General features: G+C 52.8%; 2 protein-coding genes across 6 annotated transcripts; one reads left to right on the plus strand and one right to left on the minus strand.

Moving 5' to 3' along the window:
- Nucleotides 1-516: 516 nt before the first annotated feature.
- Nucleotides 517-11844, plus strand: ADAMTSL4 (ADAMTS like 4). Of its 5 annotated transcripts, XR_003517880.1 has the most exons (19): nt 1381-1444; nt 3099-3204; nt 3387-3444; nt 3647-4002; nt 4183-4864; nt 5110-5212; nt 5926-6062; nt 6420-6624; nt 6852-7024; nt 7177-7288; nt 7392-7577; nt 7772-7901; nt 8477-8681; nt 9019-9195; nt 9483-9689; nt 9802-9981; nt 10285-10429; nt 10576-10854; nt 10986-11844. XR_003517880.1 is itself a non-coding variant. In XM_027582212.1 (18 exons), the coding sequence occupies exons 2-18, from the start codon at nt 3185-3187 to the stop codon at nt 10710-10712; spliced, it is 3213 nt and encodes a 1070-aa protein (XP_027438013.1). In that variant the 5' UTR covers nt 517-626; nt 3099-3184; the 3' UTR covers nt 10713-11844. The 5 variants fall into 5 exon arrangements, 4 of the variants coding, with proteins under 4 accessions (XP_027438013.1, XP_027437998.1, XP_027438019.1 ...); XM_027582212.1 differs by lacking the exon at nt 1381-1444 and adding an exon at nt 517-626 and having other exon boundaries at nt 10576-11844; XM_027582197.1 differs by having other exon boundaries at nt 10576-11844.
- Nucleotides 11845-22099: 10255 nt separating this feature from the next.
- On the minus strand, nt 22100-27014 carry MCL1 (MCL1 apoptosis regulator, BCL2 family member). The gene is made up of 3 exons (XM_027609771.2): nt 26197-27014; nt 25610-25857; nt 22100-25073 (listed from the first exon to the last, which is right to left on the minus strand). Exons 1-3 carry the CDS (start codon nt 26882-26884, stop codon nt 24957-24959), a joined length of 1053 nt encoding a protein of 350 aa, XP_027465572.1. The 5' UTR covers nt 26885-27014; the 3' UTR covers nt 22100-24956.
- Between the last annotated feature and the right edge of the window lie 355 nt (nt 27015-27369).

Consider the following 27369-nt stretch of genomic DNA (forward strand, 5'->3'; position numbering starts at 1 on the left):
GCACAGTTCACAGCCCCATCCCGGAGAGGCAGGGGTGACCGGGCTCGCACAAGGGCTGCGGGGAGCCGAGCGCAAGGACTGCCGCGGGCCCGGGGTCCGACGGCTCCGCTCGCAGCCGCGCGCCTCCCCTCCCCGCGCGGGGCTCGCCCACGCCGCTCCTGTGCAGGTGCCCCCCCTCCCTCGCCCCCTGGCGCCCCTGGTGCCGCCCGCGCCGACCCGGTCGGGATGCCGGGGTCCCTGAGTCCTGAAGCCCCAGCCGGGCCCAGCGCACTGGCCCCAGGGACCGTGCCCAGAGCGACGGCTGCCTCCAAAGCGGGCAGGGACCGCCGCGGCTTCGCCCGAGCCGTCGTCCGGCGCCCGGCACGCAGGGGTGGTCGAGGCCCGCAGCCCCGGGGTGGGTGGCCCCGGCGAGCAGGGGGTGGGGGGCCGCCGAGGGGCGCGGGCCGGGCGCGTGGCGGGCGGGGCGCCGGCGGGCGGGGGCGGGCGCGGGGGCGGAGCCGCGGCCAGAGGCGGCCGTGTCCCGAGCCCGGCTCAGGGGCCGGAGTGGCCGCCGCGGAGCCAGGCTGCCTCCAGGGAGCGCCCGGGCACAGAAGGGTTAACGGGCCGCCGGGGCCCGCGCAGAGCAGGTACAGACCCCTCCGGGACCACCCCCCTCCCCGGCCCCGGCCGCCCTCTCTCCCCGGTCCCGTTAGAGCCCCCGCCGCGCGCGCCCGCGCCGCCCCCCACCCCCGCTCCCCGCGCCCCGCGGTCGTGCCCCAGCCGCGACCCCGGCCCCAGCTCTGTAGCCTCGGAAGATCTTCCAGTTCCTGGGGTCGAATTCCTGGGGAGGGGGCTCTGATCCCGTGGAACTGTGGCCGCATCACCCGGGCGGAGAATCAGCCAAAATTCCTACTAAGTCACGGAGTAAAGTTGGAAAACATACCCAGGACCTCCCCGCACGCGCCGGCGCCTCCTGCCCTCCTCCTCTAGGAGGGTGCTCCTTCGAGGATGTGGGCCCCTGCCACCGCCTTAAGTCCTGGAGTTGCGGCCAGGGACGCTGGGAGGGTTGCCGAGGGGTGCCTTTGATCCAGCTCAGCCTGATGACTAGAAAGGAAGGACACCTGTTTGGATGGTCCTCCAGGACCCAGGAATGGAGGGCACGGTGAGGACCAAGGAGTTCTGACCCAGGACAGGGACTCTCCAACCAGCCCTGAAACATGCCGTCCCACCCCCTCCCCCTGCAGCAGCAACCCATTTCCCAGGAGTGGGTCCCTCTGGGGGTGAAGGGGTTAGCCCTGCCCAGGCCTCTCCTCCTTGATCCTCACCAGCCAGTGTGGAGGTATGGCCAGGAGGAGCCCAGGTTTGTCCAGACCAGTGTCCAGCCTGGCAGCGGGGTGACCACTTCTCACCTCTCCTTTCCTCACCCTGGGCAGTGAGACACACCAGATGAGGAACATGAAAAGGGGTGAGGAGCACAAATGTGTGTCTGTTTCTGCAGTGGAGGGGGTATCAGCCCCCTGCTCAGCTGTGCAGGGGGTGGCATAGGACTTTTCCAGAGAGGGAGCCAGGCCTGGCCAGGGCTCCAGGAGTTCACGTCACCCCCACCCCCCACCCCTCACTTCTCCAGGGAACTGCCAAAGCCAAACCCAGATCAGGACAGGATTATGTGTACTGGGTAGACCCATAGAGAGAGACAGCAAGATACAGACCCCGGGGGGGGGCGGGGGGGGCAGAGAAAAGCAGAGGCCAGGAGGGAGTGGAGAGGGTACCCAGCAGTAGAGAAGGGGAAGACAGTGACCATCACCGCCATCTCTCCTCTTCAGCCTCAAGCAACAGAGTCAGGCAGAGAGCTGAAGGTTTGGGTGGACCGTTGGCCCTTCTCTGGAGCCCCTACGCCCCCATCAGGGTGGAGCTGCTGACCTCAGTGGCCAGCCCAGCCAGGGGAAGGAGCGGCCATCAGCAACCCCTTCCCAACCCAAAACAGCTGAGGTGACCCTGTGCATTCAGATGCAACCTCTGCAAACCCTCCCTCAAACTTCCAAGTCTTGGGGTGTCAGAGAGGGGAGTGGGGCTGAGAGTGTTGCTACCCCCAAGTACATTCCTGCCCTTCGCTCTGTCATTTTCCTGCCCCTGAGCTGGCCCACCTCGGCATTAGCTCCTTGGATTCCTCTCCCGGGTGCCTTTCAGATCCAACAGAAACATTTTTTTTTTTCCTGGAAAGCAGAATTGAGAGCGGGTTGGGGAGTGCGTGTGGGAAGGGCTCACGCTGAGCAGCAGGGGGCTTTGAGACCAGGGTTGGGCTCCCAGCTCCACTTCCCTGATGATGAAAGCTAGACTTGAGGATGGACTTCCTGGCTCCCCAGAATGATAGGCCTGTGGTTGGGGAGCAAGGGCAGCTCTAGCTGCATCTCTCCTTCCCAGGTTCCCCCAGCCCATCATCACTGGGCCTGAAATAAGCCTCATTGAACCAATGCCCAGGGACTCTGGCCCCTAGAGGGAGGTTAAATAAAATGGGAAAATCACCTGCTTCTCTAGAGATTAAACCATCAGCCCATTTAGTTTATTTCTTGCTAGAAAGTGTTTCGAGGCGGGCAGAGATGCGCCTGAGTGTTCCAGAAAGAGCTTAGTTAAAAAAGGGAAGAAAAGCCTGGGAGTCAAGTAAGAAAAGGAAAGCCGAAGGGGGTTCCGGTCAGCTCCTCAGAGTGGGTATCGGCATGTTCTTACCCATGCCTCCCTCAACTGTCCAGGACCTCTGGAAGGGCAGGAGGCAAACCAGAGGAAAAATCATCTTAAGGAAGACGCGTGTGCCTGTGTGGCCTGAGCCGGCCTGGAAGCAGGCCCCAGTGGGGATGAGGGAGGAGCTGAGGAGTTCCTGCAGGCTGAGGGGAGGGGACTGTGCCCCCGTCGGGAGGCTGAGGTCAGACCCCCACCCTCTAGCCTCAGCGGTCGGGAAAGGGCAGCATTCCTTCCCGCTCTCACCCTTAGGGTCATAAAGGGGTGGGCCACACTTCCCCCACCCCTCCATCCTCACTCGGAGATGCCCTTCTGAGGAGCCATCCCCGCCAACCCCCAGCTTTCTGGAGACAGGAGAGGTAACCACCAGGCTTCTGTCCCCGCAGAGCGCGCCCCCTCCACACCCAGATGCCTGAGTAGTGTGTTTACTTCCGGTCCCCTCTCCCCGGCCCGGGGCGTCGAGGGAGGAGCGATGGAGAAGTGGGCGGGCAGGTAAGTGTGGGGCTGCCGGCCGGAGGGGCGGCTCTGTCCCTGGAAGGGAGGGAAAGGCCATTACTGGGCGGGGCGGGGGCAAGTGATGGGAAACTTCTGCTTTCTGAGAAGCTAGCCTCAGGATGTGGGGAGCCTGCTGCGGGGGAGGGGGTGTCATAACACCTCGTCTGGCTGGTTTGCAGGCCCCGGTTGTGTCTGATGCTGCTTCTGTCCCTCCCTGAGCTCTGCCTGGATCAGGAGGTAAGCCAGGGACCAGAGGTTGTGCTCCTGTCATCCTCCCTGGCGCCCACCCCACTTCTCCAGGCCAGGCGTCGGACTGGCCATTCGCGCAGCTTCTGATGAGCCATGGCGCCTTTCACATTTGCCTTCCTCCCACCCCCCAACTCACTGACTCCTTGCCAAATTACGTCAAGTCTTTTGTCTGATCTTTTTGTCCACACAGGTGTTGTCTGGACACTCTCTTCAGACACCCCCTGAGGAGGGTCAGGGCCCTGAGGGTGTCTGGGGTCCTTGGGACCAGTGGGCCTCTTGCTCCCAGCCCTGTGGAGTTGGGGTGCAGCGCAGGAGCCGGACCTGTCAGCTCCCTACAGCTCAACTCCACCAGGGCCTGTCCTTCCCACCCCGGCCCCCAAGACATCCAGAAGCCCTGCTACCCCGGGGTCAGAGCCCCAGACCTCAGACTTCCCGAGAAACCCTCCCCCTGTACAAGCCACAGCCTCGGGGAAGAGGTGGCCCACGTCGAGGTCCTGCTTCCCAACTAGGGAGAGCAGAAGCCCGGGAGATTCCAGGAGCTCGGAGGTGAGGGGTGGGGCTTCGAGGGGGGGCGGGGCCTCGGGTGAGGGGCGGGGCTCGGGAATGAAGGAGAGGGAGCAAAGGTGCTTGGCTTAGGGAGGATTATCTTTGGTGCTAGGAAGCAGGCTGAGGAGGCAGGTCGGAGTCGGCCAGAGCTGTGACCCCATGTCTGCTACACCTTCTCAGGTCCCGGGTTCGAGACTCCATCAAGCCCGGAATGTTTGGTTATGGGAAAGTGCCCTTTGCTTTGCCACTGCATCGGAATCGCAGGCACCCCAGGGGGCCGCCCAGAGCTGAGCTCTCCCAGGCCTCAGATCTTCCATCCCTGACTCCAAGGACAGAACCAGCCTCCATAAACCACACAGCTCAAACTCAGCTCCCTCCTACAGAACTTTCTGCCCACTCCCCACCACCCCCAGCAGAGCCCCCAAGCCCTGAAACTGCTCGGAAGGAGGTGCCCTCTAGAACCAGGCCTGCCCCCACACGGCCCCACCCCAGAGCCCAGGCCTCTGGCACAGAGCCCCCCTCATCCATCCCCTCCCCAGGAGAAAGTAGCTCCTTCCACATGTCCCCTCAGCCAAGAACGCCAGATTCCCAGGGTTGGGCCAGTCTCCGGGTGGCCGAGAGGCACCCTAATCCTTTCCTTTCTGTCCCTCGGGGCAGAGGCCACCAGAGCCAGGAGCACTGGAGACCTGGGGGGAATCTTCATGGGTCCCTCATGGAGTCTGCCTCCCACTACCCGGATGGCTGGTTGCCTCTGCTGAGTGATGGTCCCCACTCCAGTTCCCTCTGGAGCCTCTTTGCTCCCAGTAGCCCTGTCCTGAGATGTTCTGGGGAGAGTGAGCAGCTGAGAGCCTGCAGCCAAGCGGTGAGTTCTTCCTTGGACCATCCCCTCCCCAGACTTGCGATTCTGTTTCCCTGACCCTGAGTCTGGGTCCTCAGCTTGTCAGATCTGGACCTGAGGGCAAAGGGCCTTGGCGTCTGACCTCCTCAGGGTAGGGGCCTTTGAGCTCTTCCACAGACCTGACCTCCCCTCCCACGCCCCCAAAGCCAGCCCTGACCCACACCCCATTTTCCTCCCCAGCTTTGACTCCTCTGTATCCCCCACCTCAGCCCTGCCCCCCTGAGCAGCCAGACCCCCGGGCCCTGCAGTGTGCAGCCTTTGACTCCCAGGAGTTCATGGGCCAGCTGTACCAGTGGGAGCCCTTCACAGAAGGTGAGGTTTCTAGCCCACCCGCCCTGGGAAGCTGAGCTGGCTTCGGACTGGGAGATGATGGGGAAAGGGAGACCCTTTTTTTCTGTAGACCCTTGCATTTCCCCTCTGTGTAATATTTTCTTTCTTATTTCTCAGGGTTGGGGTGAAGAGACAGCACAGGCCAGGAAAGGGGCGTGGGTTTCAGACAGGGCCCAGCAGTCAGATGGTGATGGATAACCCGGGGGGCGGGGATCAGGCTGGGAGACAGAGTGCCCAGAGGTGCCCTTTGGCTGGCTTCCTCTGGGAAGAAGCCCGTCCCAGGAGGTGGGGCGGGCATGACGCGAGAAGGGCATGGTCAGAGAGACCCTGTCCGGTGGTGACAGCAGGGTGGGGCAGGCTGGCGGTGGACCACTTGCTCCCAAGTTACCGTCCACTTGATTTTCAGCCTGTGTCAACTCGATGCCAGGAAGCCCCTCATGAGCTCACATAATCATAGGTTTCGGGTATCTCTTCTCTCTCACGGCTCACAACCCCTTTGCTGATCTCAGTGACCTCAACTGACCTGACTCAACTTTTATGGGACCCTCAAAGCAACGTTTCAGAATATGGAATTGTCCTGTCTCCTTCATCCCTGGAGACGTAGGCGAGCTCAGGATGTTCTATAGCTAGGATGGGACTTTTGTCAGCCTCCCGCCAGGGACCCCAGCTAACCACTCTCCCACCCTGTTTCTTAGTTCAGGGCTCCCAACGCTGTGAACTGAACTGCCGTCCCCGCGGCTTCCGTTTCTATGTCCGTCACACGGAAAAGGTCCAGGATGGGACCCTGTGTCAGCCTGGAGCCCTAGACATCTGCGTGGCCGGCCGCTGTCTGGTGAGAGAGGGTGGAGTGTGTGTGCATGTGCACACCCATGCACACACACGCAGGCGTGCAGTCTCCTTAGTCATCACCACAGAGACAAAACACCAGGCTGAGATTGCAAAAAGGAAAGTTCTCACCTGCCCAGCTGGAGGTGAGAGCAGAGCCGGGAGGCCGAATTGCCAGAAGAAACCCCTCAGGCACTTCCCTGCTTTCCTGAGGCTGGCTGGGGATGGTGGGCTGGCATAGGAACATCTTCTCACTCAACAGTGTGAAGATCAAGATGCAGGGTGAGCTGGAGGGTCCCAAGAGGACCAGGCGGGGGTGCGGCGGTGTCTGGCTTCAGGCAGCCCCTGCCTCAATCTCCCCCAGAGCCCCGGCTGTGATGGGATCCTCGGCTCTGGCAGGCGTCCGGATGGCTGTGGGGTCTGTGGAGGAGATGATTCCACCTGCCGCCTGGTCTCTGGCAACCTCACGGACCGGGGGGGCCCCCTGGGCTATCAGAAGATCCTGTCGATTCCTGCTGGAGCCTCCCAGCTCCAGATTGCCCAGCTCCGGCCCAGCTCCAACTATCTCGGTGAGCTCTCCAGATTCTCTGAGTCTTGGGTCCCCGTTCCAGTCCTGGTCTCTTGGTTCAGCCCTCCACACCCCCGTTGAGCACAGCAAATGGGCCAAGCAGAGAGAAGTCAGGGGCTCCTTCCCTTGCGGAGGTGGCGGAGGAAGCCGAGAGGGTGCGGGGCATCGGGGCCTCTGTGTGGAGGAGCACGGTGTGACTGACCTCGTGTCCTGACCTCCGATCTCCAGCCCTTCGAGGCCCTGGGGGCCAGTCCATCATCAATGGAAACTGGGCTGTGGATCCCCCTGGGTCCTACTCAGCCAGCGGGACTGTCTTCCTGTACAACCGTCCTTCTCGAGAGGAGGGCAAGGGGGAGAGTCTGTCAGCCAGAGGCCCCACGACCCAGCCTGTGGATGTCTACGTGAGCTTGGGGCCTGGGGAAGCTGGACTGCTGGACGGGGTGGGGGCCTTTCCCTCTGGGGGCAAAGTTGTGGGCCACAAGATGGAGAAGAAGGCTAGTGGTATGCGCCCCCTTACCTCCCCCAGACAATTCATTATCTTCTCTCTCCCCAGGTGATCTTTCAGGAGGAAAACCCAGGCATTTTTTATCAGTATGTTATCTCCTCACTTCCTCCAAACCTTGAAAGCACCACCGCAGAGCCCCACCTCCCCCAACTCCAGCCGGGTGAGACTCTGCTCCTCAGACGTAGGAGGCGGGGAGGGGCTGAAAGCGGAGCTTCAGGGCAGTGGGGTGTATTTGATTTGCCTACTCAACTGCCCCTGCACAGAGATTTTGAGAGTAGAGCCCCCACCCGCTTCGATGCCCCGCCCTGCCCGGACCCCAGGCACCCTCCAGCGTCAGGTGCGGATCCCCCAGATGCATGCTCCACCCCATCCCAGGACATCCCTGGGTTCTCCAACTGGATACTGGAAGCGAGTGGGACACTCAGAGTGCTCAGCATCCTGTGGAAAAGGTGAGACTTCAGGCAGCAGCCTGTATTCCTGGCACCCTTAGCCCAAATCCCTGACTTGGCATCCTGATCCCACACTCTGGATTGTGGGTCCATACCTCCACTCTGTGCCAGGTCAAATTCCAGTGTCTGGGACCCCACTGACACTGGGCTCTGAGCCATCCTGCCTCTCCTGGCTTCCCTCTCATCCACTTCAGGTGTTTGGCGCCCCATTTTCCTCTGCATTTCTCGTGAGTCAGGGGAGGAACTGGATGAACACAGCTGCGCCGTGGGCGCCAGGCCCCCAGCCCCCCTGGAGCCCTGCCATGGTCCTCCGTGCCCCCCATAGTGAGTATGATCCACAGGGAGGGCTAGGGTCCTAGGAACACAAGAGTTGTCCCAGGCAGACACATCCACACTGCCTTAGGATCTCACCCTGAACTCTGCACCCAGCACGCAAGATCTCCTGGCTGCGGAGGGACAGTATTTGATTAGAAAGGCTTACATTCCCAGGGCGCCTGGGTGGCTCAGTCGATTAAGCAGCTGCCTTCGGCTCAGGTCATGATCCCAGGGTGCTGGGATCGAGCCCCACATCGGGCTCCCTGCTCAGGGGGGAGTCTGCTTCTCCCACTGCCCGCCCCCGCCCCGCTTGTGCACGCGTGCGCTCTCTCAAATAGGTAAATAAAATCCTAAAAAAAAAAAAAAAAAAATAGAAAGGCTTACGCTCCCCAGACAGGAAGAAAACCCTGGCAGCCTGAGCCCCACGAGGGCACTCAGACTCCAAGTGATGAAACTGCTCCCTCTCCTCTGTGGAGCCCCCCCACCCCGGGGCTGTGGTCCCTCACCCCACGCACGGCAGCCCTACCCATCTCGGTTTTCCTCCTCTGTGTCTCTGCCTCTTCTGGCCGCCGCCGCGCCCACAGCTGGGAGGCGGGCGAGTGGACGTCGTGCAGCCGCTCCTGCGGCCCCGGCGCCCAGCACCGCCCGCTGCTCTGCCGGCAGGAGTTCGCGGGGGGCGGCTCCTCGGTGCCTCCCGAGCGCTGTGGGCATCTCCCTCGGCCCAGTGCCACCCAGCCGTGTCAGCTGCGCCTCTGTGGCCACTGGGAGGTTCGCTCCCCTTGGAGCCAGGTGAGCGGGACCCAGCGGGGAGGCTGCTGGGGCGGGAAGGACCCTAGATGAACGGGCACCAGTGGGTGAGAGCAGTGGTCTCTCCAATCCTTTTGAATCAGCGGAGGCTTTTTTACTGTAAGAAGATCTCATGTGAAACCCCCGTCTATAAATCCGATAAGACACTGAACCAGGGGATGGGGGCCCAGAACCACCTGTTCCGCCTGCCCCTCAGCCCATAAAGCCATGTAACCCCTGAGTCAGGGACCAAAGGCAGGGCCTGGTTCGAAGACCATGGAGCTGGAGGCTGGGGAGGAAGCCGGGGAGTCGGGGTGCTCAGAGGCTCTCCTCCCCTCAGTGCTCAGTGCGGTGCGGGCGGGGCCAGAGGAGCCGGCAAGTCCGCTGCGTGGGCAACAATGGTGACGAAGTGAGCGAGAGGGAGTGTGCGGCAGGCCCTCCGCGGCCCCCCAGCAGAGAGGCCTGTGACATGGGGCCCTGTACCACAGCCTGGTTCCACAGCGACTGGAGCTCCAAGGTGGGCCCCACACCCCTTCTCCAAGTCGTGTGTCCCCGGTGCCCCACACCCAGGACCTTTCGGACACATTTCAGTATACATTTACCGAGCAAGCCCTATTATGTGCTGGATGCTGCTGATGCTGGGAACTCTAAGATAAGTGAGAAAAACCCACATTAGGGTCCTCGACCCCCAGTACAGCTTCCTCTTATCTGGCTGGTACCCGGGGCATTCCCTAACTCTGGGGATCCAGGATGCGCCACCCTCAGCCCCTCCTCCTCCTCCCCAATCCACCACCTTCTCAACAGTGCTCCGCCCAGTGTGGGACAGGAATCCAGCGACGGTCTGTGGTCTGCCTTGGGAGTGGGGAGTCCCATGGGGCGGGCCAGGAGGGAGCAGGAGCAGGGACCAGTGAGCAGAGCTGTGCACCGGGAAGCCGTCCCCCGGACATGCGTGCCTGCAGCTTGGGACCCTGTGAGAGGACGTGGTGCTGGTACACGGGGCCCTGGGCCGAGGTGAGCCAAGAGCCTGGGAGGGGGGTGCCCATCAGTGGGATTCCCTGTTGGGTGGCGGGAGTGATCCCTGTTCTCCCTTCCCCTTGCACACCCTACCCTTGCTCTGTATCAGTGCTCCTCAGAATGTGGCTCTGGCACGCAGCGTAGAGACATCATCTGTGTGTCCAAACTGGGTACTGAGTTCAACGTGACCTCTCCCAGCAACTGTTCCCACCTGCCCAGGCCCCCTGCCCTGCAGCCCTGTCAGGGGCAGGACTGCCAGGACCGATGGTTTTCTACACCCTGGAGTCCGGTGAGTGCCTGGCTCCCTTGTCCTACTAAGCAGGGACTGCCAGGGAAAGGGAGGCTTCTCTCATGGTATCGGACCGTGTCCCAGGATACGGCCAGCTGCAGTTGGTTCATCATTGTCCCACCTCCTGTAGATGTGGAGGACAGGTGGGCCCTGTCCATGTGGGATTTCACAGTGTTCCCGGAGAGGCCCGCCCCCCGCCCCGGCACACACATGCACACACTACTTTCAGAGAAGGAGGTGGCCTGGGGTTCAGGAGGAACCTGGTCATAGCGAGGGTCTGATTTGATAGCGGGGTCTCCGCAGTGTTCTCGTTCCTGCCAGGGCGGTATGCAGACGAGGGAGGTCCAGTGCCTGACCGCCAACCAGACCCTCAGCGTCCGATGCCCTCCTCACCTGCGGCCCTCCAGGAAACAACCCTGTAACAGCCAACCCTGCAGCCAGCGCCCCGGTGAGGAGACCTTTTTCCCCCCAGCCCCCAATACAGTGGAGTTAACTGAAGTATGGGGGAGATGAGAGAGGACCAGTGGGAGTGGGCACTGCATCTCCGGAGGGAAGGGTCTGCGTGACATGCCCACTGGCCTCCTCTGTCCCCAGATGATCAATGCAAGGACAGCTCTCCACATTGCCCCCTGGTGGTACAGGCCCGTCTCTGCGTCTATCCCTACTACACAGCCACCTGTTGCCGCTCTTGCGCCCATGTCCTGGAGCGTTCTCCCCCAGAGCCTGCCTGAAATGGGCCCAAGAGACCTTCTCCTCATGGTTTCCTCGAGCCACCATCAGTCACCCACCCATCGGCCCACTCTGTACTCTCTGGCTCTCCAGCCCGCCCTAGTCTCATCAGGGACGCCCCCTAGGGTGGTTGAAGGTGGCAAGGTGACTATCAAGATGTGTGGTTTGGGTGTGTGTGTGGTGTGATGGTGTGTGTGCACACACGCCCCCAGTGTGTATCGGGGCCTGCATGGATGTTATGTGCTCACACACGTATATTACTTTCCCCCAAGAAGAAGTGAAACAGACTGAAGAGGAGTGGAGAGGGGACAATGCCTGTTGCCCTGAGACTTTTCTAGGCTGAGAGGAAAGCAAGTTTGCAGCTCCTTAGTAATCCAGACTGCCTAGCAACTGGCCCCCCCATCGACCCCAACTTTGTGCCCTAAACTTCAGTTCTCATGTTGAGGCCTCACCTCTTCTAAGCCACCATTATCGTCTGACCGCTTCTCCCCACACTTAGTCTCTCTATCCCTACCTCTCATCATCAGCTAGGGATGATGGGGGTCAGCCCCTGCCAATCCTGCCTTACCCCAGGAAGAGAGACTACCTCCCCAGAGCAGGGACGCTGGGCAGAGGACGGGAAAAAGAAAAAATAGAACAAGACACCCTAGCCCCTGCTCCCACTCCACACCTCCTAAAATGGTTCCCACCCCAGAACTAATTTATTTTTTATTAAAGATGATAATGACAACTGAGAAACAGGCTCTTTATTGTCCTGATGGGAACCCAGCCACCTGGGCCACCGAAACAAGCAGCGTGAGGTCAGAATGAGGGGTGGGAAGGGGGAATAGCACCCTATAGTCCAGGCGGAGAGAGTCTGGGCCCAGAAAGGCTATTAAGTGAACCCCAATCCCGGGAGAGGATCCTGGCCAACCGTAGGTTGGTCATCGACCACTAGAGGTCACCACTTCTCCCACTTTAGGTATGGAGTTGGGAGCTTGGTTCCAGAGCTGAGGAAAAACTGCATGGCCTACGGTGGGTTTCTCCGTAGGCTGAGTCTTTCTGTAAAGTCTCGTAGAATCTAGTAACCCTGCTTTCAGTTTGGGGCTGAGTTGAATAGCGGTTGGCTTTGCAGGGGTCTTTTCTCCTGTTCTCCTTCTTTGGCCCTCCCTGCCTGCCTCCCCCGTCCTTTCTGCTATCACCCAGTTCCCTACTGAGGTCTTGGTTTACTGCTTTTGCTAAGGTGGGGGGAAAGGAAGTGATTTCTGCCCCTCCCCCCCCGCCCTCAGCGGAAACGCCCGGAGGAGGAGGAGCCGGGCCTGGCCCTACGGGACTTAGGGCGGGGTCGGGGGTGGAGCCAAGGCAGTACTGGATGTCCTGCCAAAGACACATTCTTCAGAGATGTATCATCCTAGCCTCCCTCCCTTCGCTCTTGTCATCTCTCAAGGTAAAAGCTTGCTAGAGGTGGTATGAGAGCGGGCAGCCTTTTTCATAATACAGATCCTTTCCCTGACCCCCTGCGGTTCTGAGGTCTGAGTTCCAGGTCTCTGCTTCTGGAAGCCAGATTTCTTGGGGTTCCCTGTGTCTAGGAGAGGAAGGGGGGCAGTGCAACAGAATCAGACTCATCCCCATTGGAAGCATCCCTCCCCCATCTCTGCACCTCCACAAGTCTGACCAAGTAAGACCATGAGTAAAGGCCTGTGGTAAAGTTGAACTCAGTGACTACTATTTCCTTGAACACACCAAGACCCTGTGAAGGATACCAGAGTTGCCCGAGGATATAGGATTTCTACTCTAGCAGCAAACTGGGGTCATGCTGTTACCTTGGGACGTAGACTTTTCCTGGGTTGGAAGTGGCTGAGAAGGAAGACTTTGGGCAACGTTTGGGGAGGAGAGTGGGTGAGGAAGGAGGCCAAGGGAGTGGAGGGAGAGTAAAATGAAACTGACGAGCCCCGGGGAAGGAGTGAGGAAAAGGGCAAGGCGAGCCCAGTCTCCGTGTTTCTGCTGAGCCTAAAGACGAGGTATTAGACATGTTCTTCTCTCTCTGGTGAACCTGTAAGGGGATCAGAGACGTGGGGGACCAGGGAAGTGGGACCTGAGCCAGCCCAGTAGATAACCGAGGGCTGCAGGCCGAGTCCTAAGACCAAGGGAGGGGTGGCAGTGAATAGCTGGGGCCCTCCCAGCGATTCCTGGAAGCGGCAGCCTGGGCGGTGGCCCCAGCTCAGCTGACTTCTCCGAAGTTCCCCTCCCTCTTAGGGCCTCTCAGGGCTGTTGCTGGGCAGGTTTGGAGTTTGGCCTGAGTCTGAGAACCAATCACAGGTGGGGAATGCAGCCACAACCCTTCTTAGGGCACCCCCAGCTTCAGCACCTCCTTGCTCTTTGTGGTTGCCCCTGAGCTCCCTCACAGCCACCAGCCTCTGACTTCTCAGGATATGGGCTTTCGTTTGGGGGGGGCGGTTTGCCCCCTTTCCCCTTTCATTTTAAAGCTAGGATGCAGTGCAGCCTCTTAAGGATTCTTCCCTCTGGTCGCTGAAGTCAGTATGGGGTCAATGTGGAAGCTTTCAGGAAGGGGAATTTGACCCGGAGCAACCCCTTTTCCTAGTCCCTTCAAGGGGAGTAGTGTGGCCAGACACCTCTCCTTTGACCTCTGAAACCCTCTAGAGGGACTTGGGAGAGAGGAAGCTGCAAGCCAAGGCCAGGGAGATGTGGTGGAGGGGCCCCAGGGTTTGGCGCACTGGGGGGAATTTAGGGAAGGACACAGAGGAACTGGACCCCTGAGAATTGAGGTGGGGGTGGGGTAGTTATAGGAACAATCTTGATAATGCATGAGAGAGATCAAGCGTGCAGAAACCAGCCAGCGTCTTGCTGAGTGCTCCTCATTTCTGAGTGTTTGCTGGGGCAAGGGGATTGTAGTTCTCTCTCAGTGTACTTGGGGGTGAACTTGTGAGGTCTCAGTTCAGCAGGGTCAGAATTCCTCTCCCCTCCCCCCTCCCGGCTTCCCCAGGGTAACTATCCACCCGATTAAGCTGGAGCCTTCGGACTAAATTTATCTCCTAGACTTCCCCAACCCCCTGGGCCTCCCTGCAAGCAGGTGCTCACAGCTGCAGGGGTGGGTCTGTGGAGACCCCCACTCCTCACTCAGCCAGCTTCAGCCTTGCAGCTAACCAGGAGTGAGGCAGAGCGCAGGGCCCACCGGCTGGCCCAGGGCATGTGTCACGGCCTTGAGGCTCCCTGTCTCAGTAGCCCTTCTGAGCAGAAATATGGTTGGAGGGACAGAGTGGGAAGAGGGATGGAGTGAGAACATGCAAGGAGAAGCTCCCCTTCAGATTCTCTCCAACCAGATCCTCTTTCATTTTTCACTTTCCCCTTCTGCCTAGTTTTACAGATAGACTTCGTTTTATTTTTATTTTTTAGAGACTTCACTTTAACTTAACCTGCTCCCCGACTAGAGTGAACTGAATCAGGGAGCCCTCCCCTATCCTTGAACCACAGAGAATCGGGCTAGAGATCGTAGTTTGGGTGTATGTGGTAGAGGTTCCCACGTTCCCACCCTCTCCTACTGACACCCCTCAAATCCACCATCTCTGGTGCTGGGAGGCAGCTGGGTGGGGAAGTTAGAGCAGAGGGGGCCGGTTTGTCACAGGCAGGTGATGAAGAGGTGTTAGCTTTCAAGGGTGGGGGCGGGGCATCTTCCACAGGAAGTATCTTTCTTCAGGAAAGTACCTAAGTCTGAATCTTTCAAGAGCAATAAACAGTTTGGGTTAATCTCAAACTAGACAGCACAAGTTCTGAATCTGACTTTGGGCCCTTAACCCAGGAGACTCGGGAAATTCTAGAGGGTGTTTTGGGGCTGAGGTCTGAAGGTAGAGAGAATTTGAGGGACGAATGTGCAACACTAGTCCAAAACAAGGTATGCGTGAGGCATGGCAGTCAGACCCTAGGGAAGAAAGCAGGCCTATCAGCTGAAGGGGAGGTGCAGAAGGAAGTGGACAAACCAGGGCATTTCCTCGGGCAGCACCAGAGAACTGTTGGAGTGGCCTGGGGAAGGACCTCAGTAGAGGAGGGATGGGCTCAACTTAGGAAGATCCCTGGTCGGGGTTAGGATGTGCAAAGCTGTACTTTCCTGTGCCTTACCTCAATCTCTTTAAGACACAGCTCTACAGGGGCACCTGGCTGGCTCAGTCAGTGGAGCATGTTTGGGGTCGTGGGTTCAAGCCCCACATTGGGCATAGAGCTTACTTTTTTTTTTTTTTTTTTTAAGATTTCATTCATTTATTTGACAGAGAGAGACACAGTGAGAGAGGGAACACAAGCAGGGGGAGTGGGAGAGGGAGAAGCAGGCTTCCTGCCGAGCAGGGAGCCCAATGCGGAGCCCGATGCGGGGCTCGATGCCAGGACCCTGGGGTCATGACCCGAGCTGAAGGCAGACACCCAACGACTGAGCCACCCAGGCGCCCCCATAGAGCTTACTTTAAAGAAAAAAAAGACACAATTCCACAGAACGTTGAATGAGGAGGAAACAGAACCAGGAAAGATGGTAGGGTGGCTCCTAAAAAGGAGGAGACCGTGTCCCTGGGATCCCTGGGCTAAAAGGCATGGAGGCAAAGGCCCTGCCGCTGATGAGAGGGACAGAGCTGGTCTGCCCTTGGAACCAGAGTACCCCTCCTTTCATCTCTCCCTCCCCACCCTGCTACTGATTCCTGGTTGACCTGCCTCTTTCATCACATAGTGTGACTCCTTTTTGGCTCTGGTAGAGGAGTGAGCAACCTTTTTCTCTGAAGGACCAGAGAGTAAATATTTTGGGTTTGCAGGCCATAGAATCTCTGTTGTGACCAATCAACTCTGCTCTTGTAGCACAAAAGCAGCCAGAAACAACATGTAAACAAATAGGCCACGGTTGTATTCAAATTTACGACACTGAAATTTTAATTTCATGTAAGCTTAACATGTCACAATGTTTTTCCAACCATTTAAACATGCAAAAATCACTCTTAGCTTGCTGGCCATACAGGCACTAGGGCAGATTTGGCAGGCAGGTAGTTTACTAACCCCTGGGATTTTTTCCATCTGGCTGAACTTCTGCTCTGCCTGGCCATGGAGAATCCTGTTTGTGTCACCTCTGGCCTTCACAATATAGCTATAGAACCTTTTTAAGGTCCTGCCTACTGATGTCTGCTTCCTAGTGGCTTCTTCCAGGGAATTCAGTGACTTGGAAATGGCTAATAGAGTAAACCCTTAAGCGACATTTCCTGACATTCCTTATGTTTTGTATGGTGCTTTAGGGTAAAGCAATTGTATATATTCTCTTTAAATCATCACAATAACAAAATAGGGTACAGGGGAGAAAACAAAGACCTGAGACCTAGGGTAGTCTTTTCACTCTTTAAATTCTACCTAATTCCTTTGTTCTGTTACTCAATTTCACTCCCATAAGGCACCCTTTATCAAAATACTCAGTAATTTGGGCCACAGTGATCCAGAACTTGGATGGCTGTAAGTGTGTTTGTTGTTTTCAAATGCCTTTCATGACTTGCCAGCATTTTAGGAAAACCCTAAGTTTTCTTTTTCAACCCAAAGTTTCAGGGAATTAAAAATACTTTCAAATGTATTCAGCATTTGGGGCGCCTGGGTGGCTCAGTCGGTTAAGTGACTGCCTTCGCTCAGGTCATGATCTCGGGGTCCTGGGATCGAGCCCCGCATCGGGCTCCCCGCTCCGTGGAAAGCCTGCTTTTCCCTCTCCCACTCCCCCTGCTTGTGTTCCCTCTCTCGTTGTGTCTCTCTGTCAAATAAATAAATAAAATCTTTAAAAAAATGTATTCAGCATTTTAGATCCAAGGAAATAATATACATGGTCTTTAAGGTACACTGCCATGAAACCTACACTTAGGTATTACTAGAGTCACCGTTTTTTCCCTAAGAGAAACTTTATCACTCAAAGTCCTGTACTTAAAAGCAACGCAGCTGCATTTCTTTTTTAAAATAACCTGTATCTGGGGCGCCTGGCTGGCTCAGTCAGTAGAGCCTGTGACTCTTGATCTTAGGGTTATAAGTTTGAGCCCCATACTGGGTATAGAGATTACTTAAAAAGAAAACCTTTAATAAAATAAAAACCTGTATCTGGGATTGCTTACCAAATCCTTATTCTGTCTTTGGAGTTTTTCTTTCATTCAGTAGCACTGATATATCCTTCATGGCTCATCATGGGGAAGGAAGATACAGAGACCTTTTTTGTTGCAGACCTGACCCCAACTACCGAACTCTGAGGTGGGGGAAAGGTCAGGGAAGCAGGAGCAAAAAACCTTCCTCCCCATTATTACCAAGCTCCTCCAGAACTGCTGTTCCTTAAAGCTGAAAACAAGCTACCTCATTTCAAAACACACACGCACACACACGCACGCACACAAGCACACAACATGCACACGCTCACACACAAAATATTTCATTTCGACACGAAAGCTATTTCCCCCTTTCTGTTTCTCTACTTTGCCTGATGAGGGATTTCTGAGAAATGAAATGTCACCTCCCACAACCTCAATCTGCAGTTTTGTTTTTTGAAATGAAGAGAGGGTTAGAGGAAAGGAGCATACTGCTGTAAGCATACAGTATTAATTCAAAAACTTGACCACAAAAGAAAATTGCCCTTCCTAAAACCCTTCAGCCTGGGTGGGCCCACCTTGCCTTCGATCTGGGCTTTCAGGGTCTAAGGAAATAAACAAGCTATCCTCTCAGGAAATTTCAGTAACAAAGCAGTGAAACACAACAGCTGTTCTCTGCAGCAGCCCAGCTGCCCTCCTCCCCACGATCCCACCAAGGATAGGAGAGGGGTAGGAATTGTTCCAGGCAACCTCAGAAGTGGAGGTGTGAGCGGAGGATGAGGGTGCATAGAGATCTGGGCATTGAGATTCAGGAATGAAATGCACACAAAGGTCAGGCTTCCCAGATAAAACCCCTACCTCCCCGTGGACTCTGAACATTCGAGAGTCAGAGCAGCCAAGGAGGGGAGACTGAAATGGGTAGCAAAATTTTCGAAACCAGCTCCTCCTACTAGAGAAGAAATTAACTTTTTTTTTTTAGGGGCACAGAACTGAAGGCATTTCTTAATCAAAATAAAGTGGAAAAGTCATCAAATCCCGGATGAAACCCAACAGTTAAACATTCTTTTCCTTGTCGGCTTTCCCAGCACACCTTGTCCCAGGCTAACTTGAATAAACACACACATGTGACCACATGAGGGCGGGAAGAAAACCAAGTGGGGGTGGCGAAATTCTGAATGGAATGCAGCCCCAGCTAGTTAGGGGGCCCAGGCTGAGTCCTCTGGCTCTGGCAGTGGATTTATACAGACAGGGAAGCCAAAACAATGAGCTCATGGGCAAGAATGCAGCCCGTGGGGAAGTCTGGGCAGTCAGAGCAAACTGGTTTTTTAACCAGGATGGGAATAGCTGTAATTGAGTCTCCCACGGGAATAGAATTAGGGAGCATGGAGCCACCATTCAGTATCTCGGGGTCCAGTTTAATAACTTTTGAGGGCTGTCCTTTATTCTAAAAGTCTGTTCTGTAGATAGCACAGCACTCTCCGGTCTGTGTTCAGGTTGGTTCCTTTCTCTTGTTATGTGAGATGTGTGAGGGAGCTACCTACTCTAGGTGAGGCTCTTCAGACAACCTTATTCAAAGCAACTGGATCCAAAGCAGGTCTGCCAAAGCCAGCTCTTACACCAAGATCCAGCAACAGCTATGACCCCAGAGACTGTGTATTCAGGGCTGCCACTTTAACATGATAGAGGAAACAATCAATGGCGTCTGTCTTCTTTACTTCCCAAATAAACACGATCCACCCAGCTGTGTGTCATTTACACCAAATTCAGACTTTCAAGACCAAAGACACATTCTTTTCTCTCCACCACTGTTTTTCACTATTTTTATATAAGGCCCCAAAAGGAAGAAATTGAAGATATACTACTTTCGGTGGCTATGTATGGTGAAGGGGAAGGAAGGTAGGGAGGGAAGAAATGAGAAGCAGAAAATTATCTACATCTCCCCACCCTACACTCCTGGAGGTTCTTTCCCAACTCTGTGCTTTTGTGCATTTTATTTCCTACTCATTAAGGTTCAACCTAAAATGTGTTTTTTTTTTTTTAAAGATCGTATTTATTTATTTGACAGAGAGAGACACAACAAGAGAGGGAACACAAGCAGGGGGAGTGGGAGAGGGAGAAGCAGGCTTCCCGTTGAGCAGGGAGCCCGATGCGGGGCTCGATCCCAGGACTCCCAGGATCATGACCTGAGCCGAAGGCAGACGCTTAACCACTGAGCCACCCAGGGGCCCCTAAAATGTTTCTTTTGAGGCCTTGACCATATCTGCTTCCATAAGTGGTCACCCTGCTTTGTCCCACTCCTTATCTTGGAATATCTTTATCATAGCACTTTATGCAATGTATTCTAATTTTTTGTCCATGGTTATCACTCCTACTAGACTGCAAGCTTTGACATTTTGCCACAATTGCTTTCTCATTATATGGTTGTGTGATAACATTCAGCTCTTCAGCATGTATCCCCTAAGAACAAGGACATTCTCTTATATAATCACACTATAATTAAAACACTCAAATTTAACACTGATACAGTACCATTTAACATATTGTCCATATTAAAATTTCCTCAGTTGTACACGTCCCTTAGACCTTTTTTTCACCTAGGATCCAATCAAAGATCATTCTACAATTAGTTGTCATGTTTCTTTCCACTTTTTTTTTTTTTTTAAGTAGTCTCCATGCCCAATATGGGGCTTGAACTCACAACCCCGAGATTAACAGTTGCATGCTCCACTGACTGAGCCAGCCAGACACCCCAGTTTCCTAGTCTTTTTTGACCGGGTTTCTTGAGGGGAAGAATTATTCTCTTTAGAATTCCAGTGTCCAACAGTGCCTGGTAAATAGCAAGCAGTCCACTGCCGTGTAATGAATAAATGAAGAGACTCAACAAACATCTGGCTGCCTAGAACTCATTAAATGTCCCGGCTCGGGCACCTGGGTGGCTCAGTTGGTTAAGCGATTGCCTTCAGCTCAGGTCACGATCCTGGAATCCCTGGATTGAGTCCCACATCAGGCTCTCTGCTCAGCAGGGAGTCTGCTTCTCCTTCTGACTCTCCCCCCCTCATATGCTCTCTCTCATTCTCCCCCAAATAAATAAATAAATAAAATCTTAAAAAAAATGTCCCTGCTCATTGCAGAGTTGAAACGTTCTTAATAAACTAAGGTAATCCCTGAACAGGAAATGAGAGCAGGCAAAGTGAGTAATACAGAAACTAACAGCAGAAACAAGCAATGAAAATGGATACTTGGAAGGGGTAAAATCTGGAGTAGTATTCTTGGCCCCAACAGATTTCCCACCAGTGAGGAACTATTATTCTATGCAGGTAAAAAAAAAAAAGGAACTGCAAAGGGAAACCAGGTATAGTGTGGGAACAAAAGCCTGCCATATGTATTCTTTTTTTACCTCACAAGAATCATTAGTAAAGAACACTGAATTCTCAGGGCACTTGGCTGGCTCAGTTGGTAGAACATGTGACTCTTGATCTCTGGGTTTAAGGTTTGAGCCTCACGTAGGGTGTTGAGATTACTTAAAATCTTTTTTAAAAGATGTATTTAAGGGGCGCCTGGGTGGCTTAGTCGTTAAGCGTCTGCCTTCTGCTCGGGTCATGATCCCAGGGTCCTGGGATGAACCCGGCATCAGGCTCCTTGCTCCGCAGGAAGCCTGCTTCTCCCTCTCCTCCTGCTTGTGTTCCCTCTCTTGCTCTGTCAAATAATAAAATCTTTTAAGAAAAAAAATGTATTTAAGTAATCTCTACACCCAACATAGGGCTCAAACTCATGACCCTGAGATCAAGAATCACATGTTCCTCTGAACCAGCCAGGCACCCCCTTTTTTTAAAAACTAGGCTCCATGCTCAACCTGGGGCTTGAACTCACAACCCTGAGCTTGAGTTGCATGCTCTATCAACTGAACCACATAGGCGCCCCCAAAATAAAGTCTTAAAAAACAAAAAAACCACACCCACTGAATCCTCAGAGGTCTGTTCCATTTGCCTGAAGGCAGATTCCCAACCCCCATCTTTCCACATGCTTCACATAACTAAGATAACACTGTAGCAACTCTGAAACTAAAGCTGGTCTAGTTAAATTTTCAAATCTTGAAAATGACAAGCCTTTGAACAGTGTGGGAGGGTTCAAGAAGACAAAGTTCTGTAATCTTTGAACAAGTAGGGCCAAAAAGAACTAGGGATAAATTAAGACAGATCATTTTGAACTCCAGGAATTAACGGGCCATGCTCTGAGCATCTGGCTGGAGCCATGCTACACACCAGTTGTGCAAGTTATTTCACTTTTTGTAAAATATACCAGCTGTCACAACTGCTTTAACATTTTCTGAAAGGAAACAGTATGAAGCAAGAGCTCTAAAGTCGCAAAACAGGAACTGAAAGACAAAGTCTGGTTGTGTCAAATGAAGGGAAGTGTTGATTACTTTGACTCCCTCAGTGACTCATGTTACCTAGTTACCGTTTGAGCCAAGTTTTTAAGGTGTTAAAACTAAGGAACATGACCGCAGAAATGGCTTCATATCACAACCTACCAATGGGAGCAACTGCAATGCACAGAACTCAACAAGGGCCAAGATTTGGACCCCTGGATCCTATGCTACCCTCACTCCAACCCTCTGCTTAGAAGTGCCCTAGTATGTAACAGCTTTGTAATGATTAAAGTTGCCCTCTCCTAGTAGTTAGGCTTCAGAAAAAGAGGGGCTTCCAAGCAGAAATGACCTTTTAAATGCACAAAAGCACAGAATCCTGTTTGTACAATTAGCATTTGGTGCTCAGGGCTTGAAACCAATATGCAAACTTCGTATTTGCACATTTCCATGGTGATTCAGCTCCCTTTCAAGGCAGCTGAAAATAAAGACAGGATAGGGTTTCTGAAATTAATGTGCTTATCCTCACCTTTGTTTTTGGGAGAAGGGGAAAAAAGTACCAAGAACCTATCAAAACTCTTAACTGTGGGTGTTAACTCTTCTATAGCTCCTTCATCTAAGAAGGTGGAGATGGGGAGATAGAACTGCAGCAATGAACCAGCACACGGTGACTAAAAGGTGAAAAATCAGACAGGGATTTTGTTAAAATGTACAGGAACTACTCCATAGTACAGCAGTAATACATTTCAAAACCCAACACCTCTAATTTGAATGAAGGAAGGGCTTATTTGGAAGGGAACCATCCTTTGCTCTAAAGCAAATCAGCTTTAGCAGGCTTTTGCTTGTTAATTCACCTATTTATTTGCTCAGCTGACTTCCCTAAAAGGCTTGTCTAAGTGGGGGAAGGAAGACAGTCATCGATTAGAAAACACCCATACCACACCTTGCATTTGAATAAAAGATTTATTATTTTCTTCTCAGGAAAAACAGGAAGTTAGGGAAACATACTACATTTTACAGCCCACATTAATTTGTAGTTGGTCCTAACCCTTCCTGGCACAGCTGTCAACAGCATTAGCTGTTTAACCAGAACCAAGGTGTTCACCCCCCAATAAAGTGTGCATGGACACTAGAGGATTGCATGTTTTTCCCTGAGAGAAGCGTAAGACAAGTTGCTGAGAGCCAGCTTTCCAAGCAGCCCCTCCCTTTCCATTTCAGAGGATTTGCTTAAACTATGCAAGCCAGTCAGCACTTAGAACACGTGCCTCCTCTCCCTAGAAAACCACCCACCCTTCCCTAAAGCACTTGGCTCCCTAAGCCCTGATAGCCCCCCTGACACAAAGTTTCAACTAAGACCCTCCTCTACATTTCAGCAGTCACACCTAGTAAATTGGGAAGTGGGTTCCCTAAACTCCTCCAATTTACATCTATGCGCTTATTTCCACAACTGGATATGGGGAGACAGGCCTTTTAGTCATCTTTACCAGATTTTAAGATTAATTAAAAACTACATAAAGTGCTTTTAGGTCCTTAGAGATAGACAGGACATAAATAAGTGGTTCATGATCAAGAACGATAAATACATAGGTAAAAATAGCTCTAGCTAGATGACCTTATGGCTCAATGATGGGCAGGCAGGGCAATCCTTCCCTATTACATTCTTAGTCATTTTATTCATGCCTATTTTCATCTGGAGTCCACAGACTGAAGGTCTTGTTCTGCGAATGAAGCTTTCAAATGACCCTAGGTCTTCTATAGAAGCTTTCTTCAGTTGACCAGCAGTAGCTTTTACATAACTCTTTGAGGTTTAACAGAGCCCATCTCTTTCTATAATTTTAAATGAGCATTTCTGAACGCAAAGGAACATAATTTGTCATCCCCTCCTCTGAAAAATTCCTAAAGGGACTTTTAAACCTTTCCCCCCAAAGATAGGATCAATCAACAACTGAAAAGGTACCAATCCAAGGAAAAGGGACTCCCACCACATGACTGTTATGGTCATGGCACCCACTGTACTACAACCTCCCAAGAATAAAATTCATTAAGGATGAAGGTCTCTGCTGGGGTGGGGGGTGGGGGTTACGTAGGGTTCATAGTGCCAAAAACTAAAAGGGCTAGTAAGAGTTCAGGGATGGCGGGGTAAGGATGTAAGAACTGAAATAACTATCTGTAGAGGGAGAACAAGCAGCAAATATTTCAAGGAAGGACAGAAAATAAACAGTTAACTAAGTTCGATAAAATGTCAAGTCTGAAATCCAAAGAGATGCCAATGCAAAAATCTGAAACAAAGTGTGGGAATCATTAACAGAAATGAAACGTAAGTATTTGTTTTATTGATATACTAGGCTTAGACCTGTGTTTAACAAGCAAGCCTAATAATAGCACCATGGTTAGACTATAAGCCTGCTTTTCCAAGCCATCATTTTACAATTTATTAAGCAAACAAGGGATCAAGTATCTCTCATCCACTGATGTGATCTTTTTATATACATACTGTTAGTAAGTCCCATTTGGAACAGCTGAAAATTTTAGCAAAAGTTTTGAAGATGAGCTCATAAACTCAATTTAAATTTTACCAGTTAAATTAGGTCAAGTGGAAGGAACTCAATTGAGTAGCTACTCATCAGTCAGAGCCCATTATTTTGTAAGTTATCAGCCCACATGCGCCCCCTGCCCAAAACTTAAACTCCACCTTGACTCAATTATTGAAAACCCACAAGTAAGGCCGTGAAAGGATGAATTCCCATTCCTCAGTTTCTCAATCCCAGGTTTAAAAAAATAAAAACAAAAACTAAGGAATACTTACCAACCAGATAGGAAAATTAAAGTCTGCATAGTTATGAATCAGAATTGTTCCATTACAACCAAGTTGTGTACAATTATACCAATTGGTTCTGTATACAATCTAGAAGACCAGAACAATTATTTAGAATAGAAAAGCTGTAAGAAAGATTCCTAACTACAGAAGTTCAAATGGGTATGCAAAAACTGATGTATTTTGAGACTCTTCATCCCTTTACATTTCAAAGAAATAGACTTTCTGTAAAAATATATACAATTTTTACAGACAAATACATTTACAAGATGTTTTTACCTTAAAAATTGAGGATATTCTCATATTTGCAACTCTAATTATTGAGCCTTAAGTCAAGTATTCTTGGCCATCACTAGGCTAATAAACTAAACCACTCAAACCAAGCCAAAGTAGAACAGGGGTATAAAAGTCCTGAGCACTTGGACTTTCTATTCAAGAAGTATACCTGGGAAAGCTAATTACAGAGAAAAAGCTTCCCTTCACACTCTGTTGTACAGTACTGAGGCTTCTAGTCATAGTTCTATTACCTGTAGCTTAAATCCATTTGATACAGATCAATGCCATTGTTAGTGCTTCTCTTTTAACACTATAAGAAGTTAATGAATTCAGTGGACATATTTAATGGACTCTATGACTAGCCTGGCTACTGGCCACTCTCCTGTTCTGGACAAGGAAATTAAGTCTCTTCAACCCTACCATCTTCACTAAATCTAAAAGTTCTCTTCCATGGCCTCCCAAAGTTTGCCTGTTGCTGAACTAACTTGGCTTCTTTTAGACAGTGACTCTTCAAGGGGGACTACTTTTCCCATGTATTTATTCCTGTTAGCCATAATCCTCTTGCCACTTGCTGTTCTATGTTGCTAGAGTAGAACTCTTGGAGGTTACAGCCTGGACAGCTCAAAGTCCAACTTCATAAATACATTTGATTTCACAGCAGTCGTATGTGGTTTTGGTGCAGGTTGGTTAAAAGTCAATTATTGCACTTAAAAGGCTATCTTATTAGATATGCCAAACCAGCTCCTACTCCAGCAACACCTGCAAAAGCCAGCAGCACATTTCTGATGCCACCTTCTAGGTCCTCTACGTGGAAGAACTCCACAAACCCATCCTAGGAAACAAAAAAGAAAAGCACATTTTCAAGTATGGGTTTCCAAAGGCTTAAAAACACTATTCATAAAGAAAAGATGAATTAAAAAGTCTAAAGTTTCACCCCCCTCAAAACATAATAAACCAATTATTATTTACACAGGTTACAGAAGACACATTATTCAATTAAGGGGGGGGAGGTTGCCACGCAGCACTCAGAAATGTAATTTACTATCATCCTCAAGTGATTCTTACTTTTTCATAATTTGAATCTACTGAAAAGTATCCAGCTGAATTACAATACCAAAAGCAAAACACTCAACAACCGTAAACAGCCTACAGAAAACCGGATTTTTGATGCAACAATTCAAGACAGTCATACCCCACTGTCTCTGTGAACCCACTACTTAAAACGTGAGGCAAACAGAGATCCTAACTTGGAGCCTAAAACCTGAGTTGTGCATCATAAAAAGCTTTAGATAGCCCCAGACTTTCTCTATAAAATCCTTCATTCCATTTCCACTCCAAGACCCCTCTTCAACCTTAAAACAAACTTACCCAGCCTCTTTGTTTGACTAGCCAGTCTCGTTTTGTCCTTACAAGAACATCTGTGATGCTTTCTGCTAATGGTTCGATGCAGCTTTCTTGGTTTATACTCTTCAAGTGTTTGGCCACAAAGGCACCAAAAGAAATAAGAGTCACAATCCTGCCCCAGTTTGTTACTCCGTCACTGAAAACATGGACCATCACTCTAGACAAAGATTTGACATCGTCTTCGTTTTTGATGTCCAGTTTCCGAAGCATGCCTGAGAGGAAGAAAAGCATTGCAGGTTCTCACGGCCTTTGTCTAAACCAGGGCATGATTTGTCTGCCCACCCACGGCGAGGGAAATCGCTATTTGGGGTCTATAGAACTCAGGCCGACCCCAGTTGAAAATTGACATCCCACCCTTTCCGGGCTTTGAACAGAGCTGCCATTTCCAAAAGAATTAGGACGGGCGGAAACAATGACTCACGGCCAGAAAATTCTGGTTTCAGAAATAGATTGCGAGTCGTTTCAACAGACTTGTTTTCGGTTTCCACCCACCAAAGGTCCTGGGACAGGTGAAACAAGGCAGTGCAGCCTCCACGACTTAACCCCCTTACCTTGGAAGGCCGTCTCGTGGTTGCGCTGTACCCCGTCCCCGACCCGTCGGAGGGTCTCTAACGCCTTCCGGCCGGCCGCCCCAGACCCGCCCAGTGGTTTCGCGTCCTTGGCGCCTGTTGCCTGCTCCCGAAGGTACCGAGAGATAATCTCCAGCGACTGCCGGTACAACTCGTCTTCCTCCTCCTCTGCTGGGGGTGGCGTCGAGGGCAGTGAGCCGTCCCTGCAAGGGCCACTGCTGGCCTCCCCGACCAACTCCAGCAAAGGCAGGACAGCCGGCCGCTTCCCCAGAGGTTCCGGCTCGTACCCGTCCAGCTCCTCTTCGGGCGACATGATGGCGTCGGCGGCTGGGCCTTCCATCTCTTCAGGCGGCGACGCGCGGCGGGTGGGCTCGAAGAACAGCAGCCTTGGGGGGGTCGCGGTGACGTCGGGGCCCTCGGCGCCAATGGGCGAGGGCCGCGCGACCCTCCGGGCGTCCGGCGCAAGAGTGGCCGGGGCACTCGCGCCTGCGCTTCCGCCAATCACCGCACCGGCCTCCCCTCCCCCTACCTCCCGCCGGGCCGTGGCCTCCTTCCCCGAAGCCAAAAGCCGCCCTCCCGAAGAGGAGGCCCCACCGCTGCCGGCCCCTAGCCCGGCCCCCCCACAGTAGAGGTTGAGTCCAATTACTGCGTTTCTTTTGAGGCCAAACATCGCAAGCTGCCGCTGCTGCCGCTGCCGCTGCCGCTGCCGCCTCCTGGGTGAGAAAAATGGGGGAAGGCCCTGATTCCTCAGTGTAAGGAAGCGGAAGTACGACTGTGAGAGGAGCTTCTATATCATGGTTTTAGGGCCAGTCCTATGGTGGCGTCAGCAAGTTTAAAAAAAAAAAGTGTAGTCCCATAAAAGGGGAAAGGGGCGGAAGCTTCCGGAGAATTGCGCACGGCACCTCACCGGCCGGTAGGGGTAGGGGCGGGGCTTAGGGGCTGGGCGGGGTCTTCCGGCGCTCGAGGGCAGCGCGGCCGGTTATGTAAGGGCGGCCCGGGCGCTAGGGCTGGTGGGTCCCAGTTCTTCCCAGGTGCTCAACTGGGGTAGCCAGTCGTTTTCTCGCTGCTTCCCAGAGTCCTGGTTTCGAGCCCCCGCTGTTGTATCTGTAGCAAAGCCTTTTTTTTTTTTCGGTACCAAAGTCTTAACCCATTGAA

The sequence above is a fragment of the Zalophus californianus genome, chromosome 4 (assembly GCF_009762305.2).
Source record: "Zalophus californianus isolate mZalCal1 chromosome 4, mZalCal1.pri.v2, whole genome shotgun sequence".
Taxonomy (NCBI): Eukaryota; Metazoa; Chordata; class Mammalia; order Carnivora; family Otariidae; genus Zalophus; species Zalophus californianus.